At 40.7% G+C, this 19266-nt stretch overlaps 1 protein-coding gene across 1 annotated transcript in view; it reads left to right on the forward strand.

The window, feature by feature from the left end:
* LOC138656804 (teneurin-3-like) overlaps nucleotides 1-15767 on the forward strand; it is a 761459-nt gene extending 745692 nt beyond the window's left edge. The window contains exon 4 of the mRNA XM_069744062.1: nucleotides 15220-15767. Coding sequence (XP_069600163.1) covers nucleotides 15220-15767 — 548 coding nt within the window. The remainder of the gene's footprint in view (nucleotides 1-15219) is intronic.
* Nucleotides 15768-19266: the final 3499 nt, after the last annotated feature.

The raw sequence follows: 19266 nt of genomic DNA on the forward strand, positions 1-19266 counted from the left end.
TGTAAACTAGAAGCTTGGGCTGATAAATGGCAAATAAGCTTTAATGGGGATAAATGTAAGGTCATGCACTTGGGTAGAAGTAATAAGATTTATAATTATGTGCTTAATTCTAAAACTCTGGGCAAAACCGTCAATGAAAAAGACCTGGGTGTATGGGTGGATGACAAACTCATATTCAGTGGCCAGTGTCAGGCAGCTGCTACAAAGGCAAATAAAATAATGGGATGCATTAAAAGAGGCATAGATGCTCATGAGGAGAACATAATTTTACCTCTATACAAGTCACTAGTTCGACCACACTTAGAATACTGTGCACAGTTCTGGTCTCCGATGTATAAGAAAGACATAGCTGAACTGGAGCGGGTGCAGAGAAGAGCGACCAAGGTTATTACCGGACTGGGGGGTCTGCAATACCAAGATAGGTTATTACACTTGGGGCTATTTAGTTTGGAAAAACGAAGACTAAGGGGTGATCTTATTTTAATGTATAAATATATGAGTGGACAGTACAAAGACCTTTCTGATGATTTTTTTAATCATAGACCTGAAACAGGGACAAGGGGGCATCCTCTACGTCTGGAGCAAAGAAGGTTTAAGCATAATAACAGACGCGGATTCTTTACTGTAAGAGCAGTGAGACTATGGAACTCTCTGCCGTATGATGTTGTAATGAGTGATTCATTGCTTAAATTTAAGAGGGGACTGGACACCTTTCTGGAAAAATATAATTTCAACAAACCTTATGTAAACAAACATCACAATAGTAAATCTAAAGGATAAAAGTATCCTGTGATGTTAATGGACATAAATTGGAAAAATGTTGAACATAGAATGAGCAACAAAGGAAGAAAACAACGACAAAAAATTCCAGTTCAGATAATAATAATCAAACAATCATTTTATTAAGGTGACCAGGTACAGAGGAAAAAAGAAGGAGGGGGAGGAAGAGAGAGAAGTACACCCTCTCACACATGTCAGAGTAAGACACCCACAGAAAAATATGCCATATCAAAAAAGGTTACATGTGTTTAAACTATTACAGAGTAAACTGGCCATTATTGCACATTAGCCCATATAGCCTTAAAAGGAAGTACGGCACCCTTATATATTAAATAAAACCATAGCCAAAAAGGCTGTTATAGTTACCGATAGGGCCGGAGGTCTGACTGTGGGCGTCCTTCCCGACGCGCGTTTCGGCGGTGCAGCCTTTCTCAAGGGAAAAGTATAATGTTACAGGGTATATACAGTATACACTAGATTCCTCGATAGGGCGTTGATCCAGGGAACTACTCTGATTGCTGTATGTGGAGTCGGGAAGGATTTTTTTTCCCCAATGTGGAGCTTACTCTTTGCCACATGGTTTTTTTTTGCCTTCCTCTGGATCAACATGTTAGGGCATGTTAGGTTAGGCTATGGGTTGAACTAGATGGACTTATAGTCTTCCTTCAACCTTAATAACTATGTAACTATGTAACTATGTAACATAGCTTGTTCCTATTGCAATTTGCCCATAGTCACAGTCTTATGTCCACATAGCCAGCATTCTCTTGTAATATCTCCATAGCCAGCCCCTTATGTCCCCCACAGCTAACCCCTCTTGTAATGTCCCCATTGCCTGCCCCTTATGTCCCTATAGTCAGCCCCTCTTGTAATGCCCCCATAGCCAGCTCCTTTTGTCCCAAAAGCCAGTACCTCTTGTAATGCTCCAACAGCCAGCTCCTTATGTTCCAATAGCCAGCCACTTATGTCCCTATAACCAGACCCTCTTTTAATGTACCCATAGCTAGCCCCTCTTGTAATGTCCCCATAGCCATCTCCTTATGTTCCAATAGCCATCCCCTCTTATAAATTCCCCGTAGCCAGCTCCTTATGTTACTACAGCAAGCCTCTCTTGTAATATCCCCATAGCCAGCTCCTTACGTCCACATAGCCAGCCCCCTCTTGTAATATCCCCATAGACAGCCTCTTAATGTTTCCATAGCAGCCCCTTATGTCCACATAGCCAGCCCCTGTTCTAATGTCACCATAGTCAACTCCTTATGTCCACATAGCCAGACACCCACTTATAATGTCTGCATTAAATGGCCCTTTTGCCAAATTGCCAGCTCCTCTTGTGATGACCATACAGCCCCTCTTATGTCCCCATAGCCAGACCCTTATGCTTATGTCCCCATAGCCAGCCCCTCTTGAAATGTCCCCACACGTCTTAAGTATGATAGCCTCCACTCATTAGGAAAATAGTAGAATGAAAATATAAAAAAAAAAGCTTACACTCACCTAATCCAAAATCCCAGTCCAGCGCAACTCTGTCTCCTCTTAAATTTGGTGCAGCAGTGGGCCCTGGACCAAATGGAAGAGGAGACAGAGTTGCGCTGGACTGGGATTTTGCATTTGGTGAGCATAAGCTTTTTTTTTTTAATAGCTGCAGTGATGACCTCACTGCATTGCGATATTCAATGTGCTATGTGTGCACTGGAGTTTCCAGCAGAGAAGTGAGCTGATTACAGCTCCTTAGCTCCTGTGCTGGATGGCACTAACATCAATTTTATTCTCATCTTACAGAAGTGAATACTATTGAGTACGGGGAAGGAGCAATGGCCAGGGTGGAAACAGAGAGAGGGGTGAATGTTGTCAGTGACTGACACTGCTACAGTAGTCATCACAATGCTGAATGCCTGCGGTTGGAAGAAGGTGATGGGTGGCCATAGGCATTCAGCAATGTCAGGGGTTTCTTTTCTTTGAAATCTGCCCACCTTGGGTACGCAGGAGGTAGGGCCCTAGGCAGGTGCCTACCTTGCCTAATCCTCGTCCCAGCCCTGATTGTAATGTCATATTGGGTGTAAGAGACAGAAATAGGAAAATGTATAAATTGTTAACATTTTTTTGTATTTACTTTTACCACAAATGATGAGGCCTGGGCATTTTCTTGGTCAGTCTGATGAGATTCAGTAGAAAAGAGATTTGAGAAGTCCCTACCTTAGAGAATATCTCCATTGGTATCATTATAAGGGTGTACAGTGTATGAACTTCATTGTAGTCAGAATCACCGCATCAATGTTAGGATTTAGGAGCATTCCCAGAATGATGGGAGGCCGGACTGGTTTTCAGGTTACTTTAATCTTTACCCTGAAGCATGTGTGATGTTCTTAGGTGAGGAAAAAGCTGCTCTTGAAAGATTGATTTGTTTTAGATTTCATATTTCACTGTCAGCCATTGTAGACGAGCCTTGAATGTTACCCTTTGTGTTTATCATTTGTTTTCATAACCTCGGTAAGGTGATGAATTACTGGCGTCTGTCAGACTTTTTTAATAACTGAATTTTGCAAGTAAACAAATATATTGAGAGACTTGTATTAGAAATAAACAATATTCCAACATGCAATAAAGCGTTCAAAATTCTTCTATTCGCTTTTATTCTGATTTCTGACTATTTTTACCGTTTTTACTTGGCTGGAGACTGGAAGAAAACTTCTTTTGTATCAACTGCATTATAGTCCCCAATCAGCAGTGAACATGTATCTGCTTTCTTCAGTATTGAAATAAAAAGATCCTGTTTCATTACAATGATTTTAACATTTTGGCAATTAAATGTCTTGTTAATAGTCTATTAGTTAAAGTCTGTTCACAGATCGACCGGTGACAGTAAACAGCCATCGGTTGCACAATACAGATTGCTCAGTGCGCATAGTGCTGCCAATGTTTTTGACGGCACAGGTCCTCTTTCCACGCTCCAATGTGCCACCAAGAATGATAATCTTTTGTGAAAACCAAAACATTATTTTGCCTGAAGAAAAGCATTTTGCTCATTTTTTTGAGTGATCAGCAGCCTATTTACACTAAAATATGCTCGTTCAGGATAATCTTTCAGTTTTAATGCAACTTTACTCCCTATGTCTGCCAAACTACTTATCGGCCTTAAAAGACTAAAACAATGTTCTTTGAATGTTCAGTTGTCTTGAAATAGATAACTACAGTTTACTAGTCAATATTGCAGTCAACCTCTCCTCTGCTGTCTGTCTTTGCTCTCCTGGCCCACTAGGGTCAGGCTAATAAATGTTAGAGATGCAGTATATAATTTACAAAAAAAAGTTTCAGTTATATAGCACTTATTTCTGTTGTATAGCACTACCATGTTCCACCTATTTTCACATTGTCATCGCATTTTTAAATATTGTTTTCAGGCAATTACTTCCTGGCCTTAAGATTTTACTTGGCATACAAGCTCCATACCAACCCTTCTTTACGTTTAACCACCTTTTTCTCCTAACGTCAGCCATTACTTCTTCTACAACACAAATCTACAGCACTGAGGACATTAGGCTCGGCTAGAACACAAGGGCATTATGCAAATTCCATAGAGACTACCTCTTGAAGCTCATCAAGAGAATGCCAAGAGTGTGCAAAGCAGTCATCAAAGCAATAGATGGCTACTTTGAAGAACCTAGAATATAAGACATGATTTCAGTTGTTTCAAACTTTTTAGTTAAGTATATAATTCCACATGTGTTAATTCATAGTTTTGATGCCTTCAGTGTGAATTTACAATTTTCATAGTCATGAAAATACAGAAAAATCTTTAAATGAGAAGGTTAGTGTTGAGCGATACTGTCCGATACTTGAAAGTATCGGTATCGGATAGTATCGGCCGATACCTGAAAAATATCGGATATCGCCGATACCGATATCCGATACCAATACAAGTCAATGGGACATCAAGTATCGGAAGGTATTCTCATGGTTCCCAGGGTCTGAAGGAAAGGAAACTCTCCTTCAGGCCCTGGGATCCATAGGGATGTGTAAAATAAAGAATTAAAATAAAAAATATTGATATGCTCACCTCTCCAGCGGCCCCTGGACATCACGCTGGTAACCGGCCGGCTTCTTTGTTTAAAATGAGCGCCTTCAGGACCTGCGAATGACGTCGCGGGTTCTGATTGGTCGCGTGCCGCCCATGTGACCGGCACGCGACCAATCAGAAGCCGTGACATAATTCGCAGGTCCTTAATTCCGAGAATTAGGAGTATTGTGAATAAGAATGACGTCGCGGCTTCTGATTGGTCGCGTGCCGGTCACATGGGCGGCACGCGACCAATCAGATCCCGCGGCGTCATTCGTAGGTCCTGAAGGCGCTCATTTTAAACAAAGAAGCCGGCCGGTTATCAGCGTGATGTCCAGGGGCCGCAGGAGAGGTGAGCATATCAATATTTTTTATTTTAATTCTTTATTTTACACATCCCTATTGATCCGATACCGATACCCGATACCACAAAAGTATCGGATCTCGGTATCGGAATTCCGATACCGCAAGTATCGGCCGATACCCGATACTTGCGGTATCGGAATGCTCAACACTAGAGAAGGTGTGTCCAAACTTTTGGTCTCTACTATATATATATATATATATATATATATATATATATATATCAGTGTAAGGCTTACCTTGTGAAGATGACCCACTAATCCCCAGGTCTGGGTGGGTACACGAACCCCGGTGCAGGTGGCAGGATGGCACATGGGGAGAGAGGATGTGGCACACACAAGAGTCTTGGAAGGAGCAGGGTGGATACAGTGAAGTATGTGCACAGGATGTGGAGTACACCATACTGGAGTCTCGAATAGCAATCCAAAGCCACCAGGGTGTGTCCAAAAGGACCTTACAAGTCCTAGTGAGATGATTTCACATGCTGGGCAACCTGCAAAGCCCGATGTGGAGCACAACAGAGGGCAACAGACCAAGATGAAGGGAGCAAAGCCCAGACCCAGAGCAGTGTAATATGTCCAGTAACTGTCTTGATTCCTAATCTCTATAATATGCTATTTGCTCTTTTTCTGTGTAGGGGGAGGGTTCTCCTTTATCAGCTTTTTGCCAGCACTGTAGGCACAGGAACATTCTTCTCCTTTACTTGCCAGCATAAAGTGTGTCTCTTATTTTCATGACTCCTGTTGAAGTGAATCGAGAAATCTGCACAATGTGAGGCTATGTGCACACGTTCAGGATTTCTTGCAGAAAATTCCTGAGAAAAACCTGAAATTTTCTGCAAGAAATCTGCATGCGTTTTTGCCGCGTTTTACCGCGTTTTTGATGCGTTTTTTTCCGGACATTTCCCAATGCATTTTATAGTGGGAAATTCACAAAAAAATGCAAAGTTAATGAACACGATGCGTTTTTTACCGCGATGCGTTTTTTTCGCGGAAAAAAATGCATCATGTGCATAAAATATGCGGAATTCATTCTAGATGATGGGATGCATATTGTATGCTTTTTTTTTGTGGTTTTATAGCGTTTTTATTGTGAAAAAAAGTGAAAAAAAGCGAAAAATCAGCAACGTGTGCACACAGCCTGAGGGTCAAAAATTATCATAAGATCAGAAACTATGGCGCCTGAATCATCCAGACGTGCTTTGTTCAGAGACACCACGCAATGGCTTATGTAGATCTTAAAAGTGACATGCTCTTCTATGCATCTCGCTACAAATCTTACTCCAGTCTGGAACTGGAGTAAGACTTTTGGTGTAATGTATGCCACAGGTTTCCATGAATTACACGAGTGGGTGTCGGCCGTCCCTCCCATTTTGGCACAGCTGGCTAAAACTGACGTGAAAATTCTAAAATTGGTAAACATTTTGTGCAACCTCATGTCATGCAAAATTTTTTTCGACTTTTCAAAGTGCTTTATTAAAGCTGAATCAGGGTCTATATTTCTACGTCGGAGCTGTTCTTCTGCTAAGCTCTATCTTTTACATGTGACAGAGAGTGCAATACTGGGTTGGAGACAAGAATGCCTGACTGTGCTTGCAATGGATTATGCTGACTTGCAGAATGTCACATTTGCCATCAAAAAACATGAGACTGTAATTATTTCAATGGATTTTTCATATACCGGAGAAGCATAAATGCAGAAATAAGTAATGTCTGGTTATTGATTACAATATATGGCAATTATCAAGTACAATGTCCTGTAAGGTCAGTGCCGCAGAGGCTCCCGAGACTTAAACCAACATTTTGTTGATTGAGTGTTGCGGTCAATCTGTGCTGACTGTGCATCCTACAGAAACTAGGTGATATCATAGAAGGAAATAATGTCCACCACCCCGCAGAGTAGAGAGCCAATGCACAGTATTTAGAAGCAGAAAGTCTACTAAGTGAATGTTTGATGGATTGAGATATCAGGCACTAATGGGCAAATGCAACCAATTGCTATAGATGAATGGTCTCACTTCCAAGAAACCTGTTGATAAGTAGTGTTTGATTCTGTGTTAATCATAGACTTTTAGAAAAAAAAATGTTTGTGCCTCATTAATGTAATCCATTTACAATTGTAAATCGAAATGCAACCACTGAGGATATCAAGACACTAAAGTAATTAACAGGCAGCTTAAAACTGCTCCTGTTCAAAGTGCATTTTGCCTTCTATCTCTGACTGAAAATGGCTGCTAATGACAAATGGAGATGCTTCAATTGTGCACATTTGTCTGGAGCTGGTACAATGACCCAGTGTAATTACGAGGAGGGAGCGGTCTGCCATACATCTTCCGTTCCTAAGTCTTATTTTAGAGGATAAAAGCATGCCATGATCCGTCTAGTCTGTGAATCAGACCACACATTGGCGGGCACTGGTCTATTATGACGGATGAGAGGATTTAACAAGTTGGTTACTTGGCACAGAGCCGTCCTGATCACTCACAAGTTGCACAAAATCAATAATAGCTGATATTTCATATGGCGGCTTTCTTTCAATGCCTAATTGCCTCATGTTAGTGTCTTGTAGTACATGAAGGCCGCATCTATACAGAGTACAGTCATAATTAATGGGCTCCTTAAAGTGGACATGTTGGCTAACAAAAGAGGTAGCCATTTTGTTATAATATATGGACAAAAAAATGGCTGTTACTATCATATTCTGAACCTTCATTCATTACATCCTCAAAAAGGGGTTACCTATCTTCACCATTTATCAACCATCTGCAATAAAGGTGACACTTGGATCTGCATAATCCTAAAAACCTGCCCAGTGCCTTTGTATGAATGTGTAATGGGAGCGCACAGGCTTGACCCTGCTCTGTACACTTCTATGCGGCTTTGGGAGTAGTAGTGCACATGCTAGATTGCCTTTCCTATAGACAAGAGAGAGGTGGCCACTCATGTGTTCCATTTTTTATTGACTTTGGTGTCTCACTTGCATTCTTTTGAGAGGGGTCTCTTTGATCATAAAGCCTCTTGATAGGTGTGAAATTTTGTTGGTCCTTTGGTAATTTTTTTGATTTGTACTTTCCTCATGTTTCATTCTTTTTCTTAAAGGGGTTGTCTGGGGCTTTTTACATTTTTTTCTCATGGGGCTAAGAACTGACAGGCACGTAGTTGTTAACCACCTGCCAGTTCTGCTGAGCGCCGGCCCAGAGCAATCATAGACCGCACCTTTAGGTGATTCTCATGCTTCACGTCAACAGGCTGCTAGGTAGATGGGGTTTTGTGGACAGTTATGTAGTGGGAGCCGATTGTCAATCATCAAGACATCAGTAGTCACACCTCGTCAACAGGGCACAGCGGAAGAGAAGCAGCTGCTCTGTCGACGTGACATCTCTGTAAGCTGCAGAAACACCAGCAGGAGCAGTCCATGACTGTTAGTGATAGTTATCTACTACCTGCCCGTGAGTTCTTAAGCCATTATAAAAAAAAATAGTCCTAGACTTTTTTAACTGCCTTTGGCTTGATCTCAAGCTATGATGGCTTGATGGATGAACAATATGTATGAAGATTGATCTTGTGTAGGCCTAGATAGGTCCACCAGGGTCTTCCCCGCTAATCCCTCTTATGTCCACAGTTTGGCATTTTCTTTAAATAAATACTCCTGAAAGGGGTAGCAGTGACACATTGGTAGAGGTCTGATCTAATCCCACCTCAGCCTTCTAAACTTTACTCCTTACAAGTATTTTCCATAGAGTATCAGAGAAAAAAGAATCTTTTCAAATTTTAATTTGCTTGCTTCACATAATTTTTCCAAAAGTTCACTTTGTGGGAAATCAATTCTCCGCTAATCAAAAGTATTGCTAAACTTCCAAAAATCCTGAAGACGTGTATAACGCTCTGAGGTCTCTTAGAACTGTTTCCAACCCCTTTCAAACGCTTTACAGCAAATGCAGCCTTATTAATATCAGATGGAACTCAACATGCAGGGCTATGGGTGAACGAATGGTAACAGGTAGTACCAGCAGCCCACCGAGTAACATTGACTTTGGGGGCCCACTTTTCACCTGCATACAAATATTACATTGCCCTCTTTCACAAATGTACCTACATCTCTATATAATAATGAACTGGGTAGTCTGGTGAATGAATGATGATACGCTGCTTTTTTCTGCACAGAGTGAATCAAGTGAATTAAGTGAATTATGCCAAGCACTGCCCATACAATGGGGTTGGGGGCCCACCAGGGGATTCCCCTGTTCCCCTGTGGGCCAGTCCGAGCCTGCATTGCACTCTTTGGCTACTTTTATGCCTTTTAAAATCTTTTGAATCATTTCCAGCTCTCATCTCTCTCTCTTTCAAATGAATCTCTTTTCTTCTTCTTCACTGCTGTGCTGTCACACACATCATCTCTACAATTTGTATAGTGTTTTAAGACTTTCTCTCTCTCTCTCTCTCTCTCTCTCTCTCTCTCTATGGCTAAGTTGTGAGCTGTGACATTCTCTCCCTATCCAGATTCATCCATATATGGCTGCTGCATTCCCTGCTTTTGCTCCTTTATAGGCTAAGATAGTCGCTCCTAATGGGCTGTGCGACACCATATGATCTCATAGCTGTGTGAAGACCACCCGACTGTGCCTGAGATCATATGAGGTGGCTCTGGCTGACGCAATTTTATGCAATGTGTAAAATGGCAGCGTTCATTTTAGGTGATTTGTGGAAAGGAAATCACAGATAGTTTGAGTTCACCATTCAAAGTGAATTCCTAAAATTTCATCAAAAATTTTATTTGCATTGGACTGATTCGCTCATCTCTACACATTGTGTACAGTTGTTAGTTTGCTAATACTAAATAATAAAATGTCAATATCTGTATATTCAAAAGAAATTTTTTTTACCGGACTTACATAAAGAGTAGTTGAACCTTTTTTTTTAATTTAATTATACTTATTGTATTGCATAGCTATTAATTTTTGTAATATATTCCAATATCCTATTTTGATCCCTTCTCTCCCAAACACTATGCTGCAGAGTTTTTTCAATGTCTTGTCAGTGCTCATTTAGAAGCTCCTTTCAACTGCTGCTCAGCAAAGATCTGCACCTTATATTCAATGTATACATTTTTTTTGTCTGAATTCTGACGTGAAGAGCAGAGCGTGTCAAACTGCAAAGTCCCGTATACAGACTGCATATAATGTACAGATTTGTGTTCATTGGCAAGTAAAAGTAGCTTCTAAAGGTGCATGAAGTAGGTATCAAAACAGCACTGCTGCATAGTATTTGGAAGAGAAAGAGGCAAAATCATGAACTGTAAAACAAAAATGCATTGCTTTACAATGTCTGGAGGATAAATAAATTAAAAAAAAATGTTTTATTACTCTTTAAAGGAGTTGTCCACCACTGACGTAAAGCAAAAATCTGCTTTCTGTAATATAGTAAAATCTATGATCCCTTTTCTCTTCTAATCCTGCCAGATGAACCTACTTCTTGTTCTGTGCGGATGGATGTGTGACTGCTGAAGCCAATGACTTGCCATTGCAGGCACATCCGTCTTATCAGGACGTAGACAGGACAGGTTTGAACTTTATGCACCATTCAAAAGGAGCATGAATAACAGCAAGCAGAGCAACATAATTTTTTTCAGAGCTGCTCATCTCACGCCATTCATCTTGAAATATTTCAAGCCAAGAAATAGCGAGTATTATATGGATGTTTGCTGTCCAAAATAAAATCGGACAGCAAACTGATCAATGTAATTCAGTAGGTCTGTTCAGATGACAACTTTTTTTTTCACACAGACATCCAACTCATGTGAAAAAATTTCAGCATGTACGCTTCTTCTCTAGACATGAGCGATCCTGAACTTAAACATTCGGGGTTCATACCTGACGGTTAGTGCCCGGTACTAAACGCCAAACACAGGCTTTTCTTGGACATTTATTGCAATGTTCGGAGTTCCGGGGAGAGGGAGAGATATCTTCCAGCTCAAAAGTTCGGGACCTCATTGTGTTCAATGGGGTTCGGGTTCTGGCTCAAGGTTGGGAACAATTCAGGTACCCGAACTGAGCTTTGGAATAAAGTTTGGGTCGTGTACCAGAGCCTGAACTTCCATCCACGAGACCACTCACACCTATTCTTCTGAATATTTCAGATTAAACTCGCCTATACAAGTCAGTGGGTGCACAAGAAAATTGGATCCATTGACTTCTAATTCTGATTCCCTATAGCATCCGACATGAATACATTGCCATTATTAACCTTAGACCGGGGTCACACTTGCTAGTGTGATGCGAGAATATCGCCGAGTCGCTCACATCAATATCCAGCATTGCCGTCGCCGCCTCTTGGGACCGGTGTGTGCAGCTGCATAGAAATACATGCAACCGCACGCTCCGGTCCCGAGTGCCGGGTATTGATGCGAGAGACTCGCGGGAGTTTCACGTATCACACTCGCAAGTGTGACCCCGGCCTTAAACTCTGTATTTTGATTGTACACATTTTAAAATATTCATGTATAAATACAGACACCACATAGATGCAATACGGACGTAAAATGTGGACACAAGGATGGTAATATGGATGACTATCATCTGAACAAAAATCTGACAATTTTGTGAAGGTGTATTTGTCAATTAGTTATTCTTTCTTGTGATAATGTAGTAGCCTCGCCTGAGGTCCCATCGCGATTTCATAGTGTACTGTGTTACCTTCCCAAACCCAACTCTCCTGCATCTGCCTGTTGGAGGTTTCGGGAAGACATTAGAATATTCTGAGCAGGAGCTGAAAATTAGACATCTCATTAACTTATTGTTATGTGTATAGGAAGCTGGAGACCCTTAATTGTTAATTTATAGCATAAGATTAAAGTACAAAAATAGAATAAAAGATTTTTATTTTTTTGTAGGAGTGAAAAGTTGAATTTTTAAAGCATTGCAGAAGAGAGTTGGCTAGATTCGCACGCCTGTCAGATTATGACATGACACCGGTTAAAACCGAGGAGACAAGGCGAAGTGATAAACGTCAGATGTAGTGGATAATAGGAACTCTGACTACTGCATAGAGAGGAGCTGTCACTCACGATCCCGCCTGTGTATTACTTTCCATATTGATAGAGATGTTGATAGTTTTCGAAGATAATCAGGAGCCCGTAGTGGATATGGTGCGAGTCACAATCTGGATGGAGGATGTGAGTGTGAATTAGTTAAGGAGAGTTGGAATCCAGTGTTGAGGCGACTGCACACAGTTATACCGCCCGGTACATAGAGGATTGTGCAGCCTATGTCGTTTCGCCATGTTAAATAAATATAGGTGTGTGCCTTTTCCATTACAAGCACCATATGACACAACACAAGCAGAGATTGACTCTGGTGCCAACCGGATGCATCACCGCTCTCCCGCTCATACATTAACATAAAGTTTTCTTTAACAAAACAGATAACGTCTGGCAGGATTATGTGGTTGATTAAAATAACACAAATGAGAAAGATGAATATCTGTTGAATCAACACATTTCTCTATTTATTTCCACCATGTATGGTTTTTTACAGCATGCTGGCAGAATGGTTTAAAGGATTATGGTGACACTAGAGCAATGCAGATTTATCTCGCTATTTCTGCACACGGTTTATTATACAATTCTATTTAAGTAGATTGACAAATAATAAAGATATATCTCGCTTCGTACTATACGGTCTGAAGATTTAAAGGTAAATGTATAATAAACGCATACATACATAAATGAAAAAAATCTATAATGTAATAATGCAAAAATGGCGTAACATTTGCCAGCAAAAGTCAGCATATTGCATGTATATGTGAGAATTCATCACAAGTGCTAAATGTTGATCAGTTGATCTGAAAGCTGAAAATTCAGAAAGTGTCACGAAAGTAAATGAAACACCAACGCCAAAGTGTTTGGACTGGTTTTTCCTATCTAATCTATGCAGATATTCAGATTTTACCACCAAATGCAACATTTTTTTTACAATCCAGACTTGTATGACAAGTCCAAGCGAATTTACCTACGGTCTTAAAATGTATCAGTCATCTAGCTGTCTGTTTCCTTTATTTATATTCACTCCTTAATATTAACATTACAGCATCAATAAGAAATTGGATTCTGGAAATGAAAGGAGCAGGGCCAAATTAATGATATGCAAATGATGAAAAAATGGAAAGAAAATGTAACAAATATCTCAACTTATTTAGTATCGAGTGTGAGCTCTATGTGCAGAAATACATGGACTTACACATCTTGACATGCTATTAATTAAGTCTATTAATGCCTGTCTGAGGAACGCTCTGCCACTCTGAATGCAATTGAGAGCACAAATCATCAACATCCACTGCTGGCAGCTCCCTTTGCAGTTGCCAGGCAATAATGTCCCAGATGTTCTCATTGGGAATCTGGAGATGGGGCAGGCCATGGTAGCAAGTTTAGGCCACATAGGCTGCTCGCAGAAGCATGAGCATTATGTGGTTGTGTTGAAAATGGCTCATGGGACTCTTTGGAGAAATGTACATGCCACTGGTTTCAGGATCAAGCTATTAATGTACCTGAAATAAAGAATAAAGTGGTTGGGCTGCAGCACATTATGCCACCCATAATCCCAAGAATAGGACCGGTGTGACTTTCCTGAAGAAGGTCTTTTCATGGAGGTCTATCTATTTATTACCTATGTCTTATAGTGATGAGCGAGTGTGCTCGTTACTCGAGTTTTCCGAGCATGCTCAGGTGATCTCCAAGTATTTTAGGCGTGCTCGGAAATTATATTTTTGTCGCCGCAGCTGCATGATTTGCGGCTGTTATACATCCTAAACACATGCAGGGATTGCCTGTTTGTTAGGGAATCCCCAAATGTATTCAGGCTGTCTAGCAGCCGCAAATTATGCAGCTGCGGGGACTCAAACATAATCTATGAGCACGCCCAAAATACTCGGAGAACACCCGAGCATGCTCAGAAATCTTAAGTAACGAGCACACTCGCTCATCACTACCTATAGTACTAAATTCTGCTGTGACATAATTTAAAGGGGTTCTCCAAGAATGGAATAAAAAGGCACACATCTCGTAATTTAAGTCACATGTCAGGATGGGTTGCAGTCTGAAGAAGCACAGTCGGGAGTGACCGCTGCTAACTGAGCAATCGTTTGGCCGTCAGCTATCTAATGTGCAGGGGGCATTTTAGGCTATCCAATGCGCCATTGTGGGAACTCTTTTGTGTTTTGTGCAGAATTCCACTAATTTCTACCATTACCCGAGAGATTCAGTCACTCCATTTGTTCTCCTTCGCTATGTTCTGACATCAGATTTGATTTAGATGTAAAAAATAAACACAAGTAAATGAATATTTCTTACCACGTGTGCAAAAAGGTGAATATAAAAGCCATTTTCAAAAACTTAACAATGCATATAATGCATACGTCATCAGAGTGTGGCATCACAGTAATATTCCTATATTTCTATAGTATCCTAATACTCGGAGTAGATATTGTGCGATGATGACGTTAATAATTGACCATTTTGCCCTGCTTACATATATAGTATATCTGTGTATGCTCCCTCCTATCTAATACTCATTTTGTCTAATAATAATAATGTACAATTCTATAATAATAAATAATAATAGAATAGTTTATTGCTGTGTTCTGGCACAGCACTTCCATCTCCCTTTCTTCTTCTGCGCGCCTAGAAGGCAGTGTCCTGTCAATTTGATTCCTTTTCATGTGTTGCATTGACCGCGCATTACTTGTTTGTGATTTTTCTCTCTCTTGACACCTGAGAGACATTCTTAAATTCTTTAAGTGGTTGACATCAGAAAGAATGCAACGCAAAGCCTGCAAAGTGCCTGCGACAAAAGGATCTACTTGACCGTAACAGATGAAACTTACTCAAAATACCACATTTGATACCTGAGAAAGTTCAGCTTTAAAGGCAATGAGTAACTCAGAGGTTTTAGGAAAAAGTAACTAACGTTTTTCTCTTTCTTTTTTTTTTCTTCCCTTTCTCTATTTGCTTCTTCTATCCCCTCTCAGGGCAGAACTTCACCCTGAGGCAGCTAGGCATCTGTGAACCAGCATCTCGCCGCGGACTGGCGTTTTGTGCAGACATGGGGCTTCCACACAGAGGTTACTCTATCAGTGCAGGTTCAGATGCTGAGACGGAAAATGAAGGGGTCATGTCTCCAGAACATGCAATGAGACTTTGGGGAAGGGGGGTGAAATCCGGCCGCAGTTCCTGCCTATCCAGTCGTTCCAACTCTGCTCTGACACTGACTGACACCGAGCACGAGAACAAGTCTGACAGCGAAACTGGTAAGTCATTGAGACATATATATCTGGATGGATGGTTAGACAGTAGATACTTAGACTACATACATGTGGGATATGTAGCAGAGCTATGTTACTTTATGTTCTGGAGTTACATTTTGCATCATTCTCCGAGACAGAATTTGAAGCTCCTAAACCCCAGAGCAAAAAGTCTATCATGGCTACCAACTACCCAGGGAGAAGGACCCTTTGGACCTCTCATAGTGATGCCCATAATGTCTCTAACATGGGCTGAGTTTACCAGTTGCAAATAGCAATATTACATTTGCCTCTGCTACTACTATATGTATTTATTGAAAATATATGCCAAGTGATTGCTATGTTTTTATACAGCAAACATGTAAATTATTACCGAAACATAAATTAATTTGTTTGGACATTTTCATCAAATTTTTTTTTTTTAAATATATATTGAAAAAAAGTTTCTGATTCAAACTACAGGTTATTCTCTAGTTAAACATTTCCTTTAAGGCCAGTGTCACACTAGCGAGTTTTACGGACATATGAGCGCGCAGAAAATACGTCCAGAAAATACGCATTGCACACGGCCCAATGATTCTCTATGGGGCAACTCCTATCTGCCATATAGTAGGCATCCGTAATATACGGTATGTTACGGGCGCAGAAAATACGCCAATGAAAGTCAATGGGGGCGAGAAAATTACGGATTACACACGGACCATGCGTGTGACTTGTGAGAAATACGCAGCGGTGTTCTATAGAAAAGCCGGCAATTCAGTGCGGTGTACAGTAAAATCACACTGACAGCTTACAATAGAATAGGTAGAATAAATGTGTACACATAGTATAGGTATATATATATATGTCAGTGAGACACACACATATATATATATTTATATTTAATTCAGCGCTAGATGGCAGAAAAACTGATAATTCAATTGCCGGCTTTTACTATCTCCTTCACAAACCCGACAGGATATGAGACATGGTTTACATACAGTAAACCATCTCATATCCCTTCTTTTATTACATATTCCTCTTTAGTAATGTAAGAAGTGTCTTTGTGTCAAATTTGGGGTCTCTAGCTATTAAATTAAAGGGTTAAATCCCGGAAAAAAATTGGCGTGGGCTCCCGCGCAATTGACGCCTCTCCATTATTAATTTGGCTTAATGTCACCTTACAATAGCAAGGTGGCATTAACCCTTCATTACCCCATATCCCACCGCTACACGGGAATGGGAAGAGAGTGGCCAAGTGCCAGAATAGGCGCATCTTCCAGATGTGCCTGTTCTGGGGTGGCTGGGGGCAGATGTTTTTAGCCGGGGGGGCCAATAACCATGGACCCTCTCCAGGCTATTAATATCTGCCCTCAGTCACTGGCTTTACTACTCTGGCGGAAAAAATTGTGCGGGAGCCCACGCCAGTTTTTTCCGGAATTTAACCCTTTAATTTAATAGCTAGAGCGCCCAAATTTGACACAAAGACGCTTCTTACATTACTAAAGAGGAATATGTAATAAAATAAGGAATATGAGATGGTTTACTGTATGTAAACCAGGTCTGATATCCTGTCGGGTTTGTGAAGGAGAAATGAAAAGCCGGTAATTGAATTACTGGCATTTCTGCTATCTAGCGCTGAATTAAATATATATAAATATATATATATATATGTATATATATATATATATATATATCTAATATATAATTGCCTAGAATACTACTTCCTGCAATTTGTGCCAACTTCCGTGGCTTTGTCCGGAGCTAATGTCCGGAGCTAATGTCCGGAGCTAATGTGTGGAGATAATGTCCGGAGCTAATGTCCGGAGCCAATGTCCGGAGCTAATGTCCGGAGCTAATGTCCGGAGCTAATGTGTGGAGATAATGTCCGGAGCTAATGTCCGGAGCTAATGTCCGGAGCTAATGTCCGGAGATAAGTGACGTCAACAGTGTCCAGTGTCTGATTGGTTGCCGCTTGCTGCGAGCGACCAATCAGAAACGTGCCGTACTGTGACACACTCCGCCCGCCATTTTGGTGTGATTTTTGAATTTTTACCTCACAGCAAGTTTCTACTGCGTGGAGGCGGACCCAGTGACGTTGCTCTTCAAGCTCCTGCCGAATTTCGTCAAAAAAATGATAATACCATTTACCAAAACTATATATATTTAGTTGTGAAGTGGTTCAGTGACATTTTCACACCAATTTTGAACTTTTGTTTGGTGTTTTCTCCATATACTGCCTATTATTTTTGTTCTTTCTTACTATTATTTATTAATTGTATTATTCTTACATTTGAATAAATAAAGTATATATGGATTCTAGACTCCCGATTCTTTAGAATCGGGCTGCCATCTAGTATATATATATATATATATATATATATATATATATTCGTCTCACTGATATATATATATATATATATATATATATAGACTGTATATATGTTTTTAAGAATATTTGAGCCGATTGATCCATGATATGTCCATTTTGCAAGCCTGCGAGAAAAAAATCACGTTTGGAAGCCATACGGATGCCATACGAATGACACACGGATAAATTTGTGTGTAAAAATCGCATCCTCGCATTGAATACGGAACAGTGTTTTGGAACAATTACTGCATATTACGGCCGTAAAAAACAGACAGTATTTACTTACGCCTAGTGTGACGCCAGCCTAAGGAAAATAAATCCAATCTGTGATTATCAGGAAACCTACTTTCTTAGTTACAGGACTGTATATGAAACGATCATTACAGAGCGCACACCGCATGCTGTCAGGATTCTCTGGTGTTGCTGCTGAGGCCGGGTGGTTCGCATTCTTCCAGCCACATTCTGACCAGAAGTGCTCAGCCTCTCTCAATTTTCTTGTGTCGAGCGAGGCTGTGCATGTCTAGTTGGCATGTGACTTCATGTATGCAAATCTCATACTTGTGGTCATGTGACCGCCCAGTCTCAGCAGCCACATCAGAGAATCCTGAGAGGTCGCATTGTGCACTCTGTAAGGATTCAGAACACTGCAGTGATATAGACTGACTGCAGACTTTCACCAAATGACCATTAAACCCCCTTAAACAGATGTAAAATGATGGGCAAGAGTTCTGAAACTGCCCAAAACTGCCCATATCAACCAGTGTGAGTGGTCGCTATGGGCAACAAAGACAGTCTTGCTTTTAAACCTTCTTAAATTAGACCAATGTGTCCCAGTTACCTGAGTGGTTGCGATAACCTGACCAATTCCATATGTCATGAAGCCTGTCGGTCTCTTTTCTTTATTACATACTGTATGGGTACCTGCATCCATGTATCTGATTTTCAAATGGAAATATTTTTGGCCTTTAAAGGGAATCTGTCACAAGATTTGTGCTATGTAATCTTACAGCATCATGATGTAGGGGCTAAAACACTGATTCCAGCAATGTGTCTGTTGATGGGCTGCTTGCTGTCATTTTGATGCAATCACTGTTTTCTTTGCTGATCTAGCAGTGCTCAGAATGCTGAGCTCTGTATAAATCTGCCCACAGCAATGATTGGCAGCTTTCTGTGCACAGTGTACAGTGACAGCTGCCAATCAGAGCAGGAGGACTACATGGCACCAGACACCTAGTCCTGTAGTGAAAATCTCCTGCTGATAAAAAACTGATTTCATTGAAACAAAACACAGCCAGTAAGTAAAAAGGACAAGAATGATCCAGCCTCCAATCCAGGTAGCACATAAAGTATCCTTTACTATAGATGATTAAAAAAGGTAGGAAATCTAGGTGACGGTACACACTGCCAATCTAGGTGTGCGGGAG

Source organism: Ranitomeya imitator, chromosome 1 (genome assembly GCF_032444005.1).
Source record: "Ranitomeya imitator isolate aRanImi1 chromosome 1, aRanImi1.pri, whole genome shotgun sequence".
NCBI classification, from domain to species: Eukaryota; Metazoa; Chordata; class Amphibia; order Anura; family Dendrobatidae; genus Ranitomeya; species Ranitomeya imitator.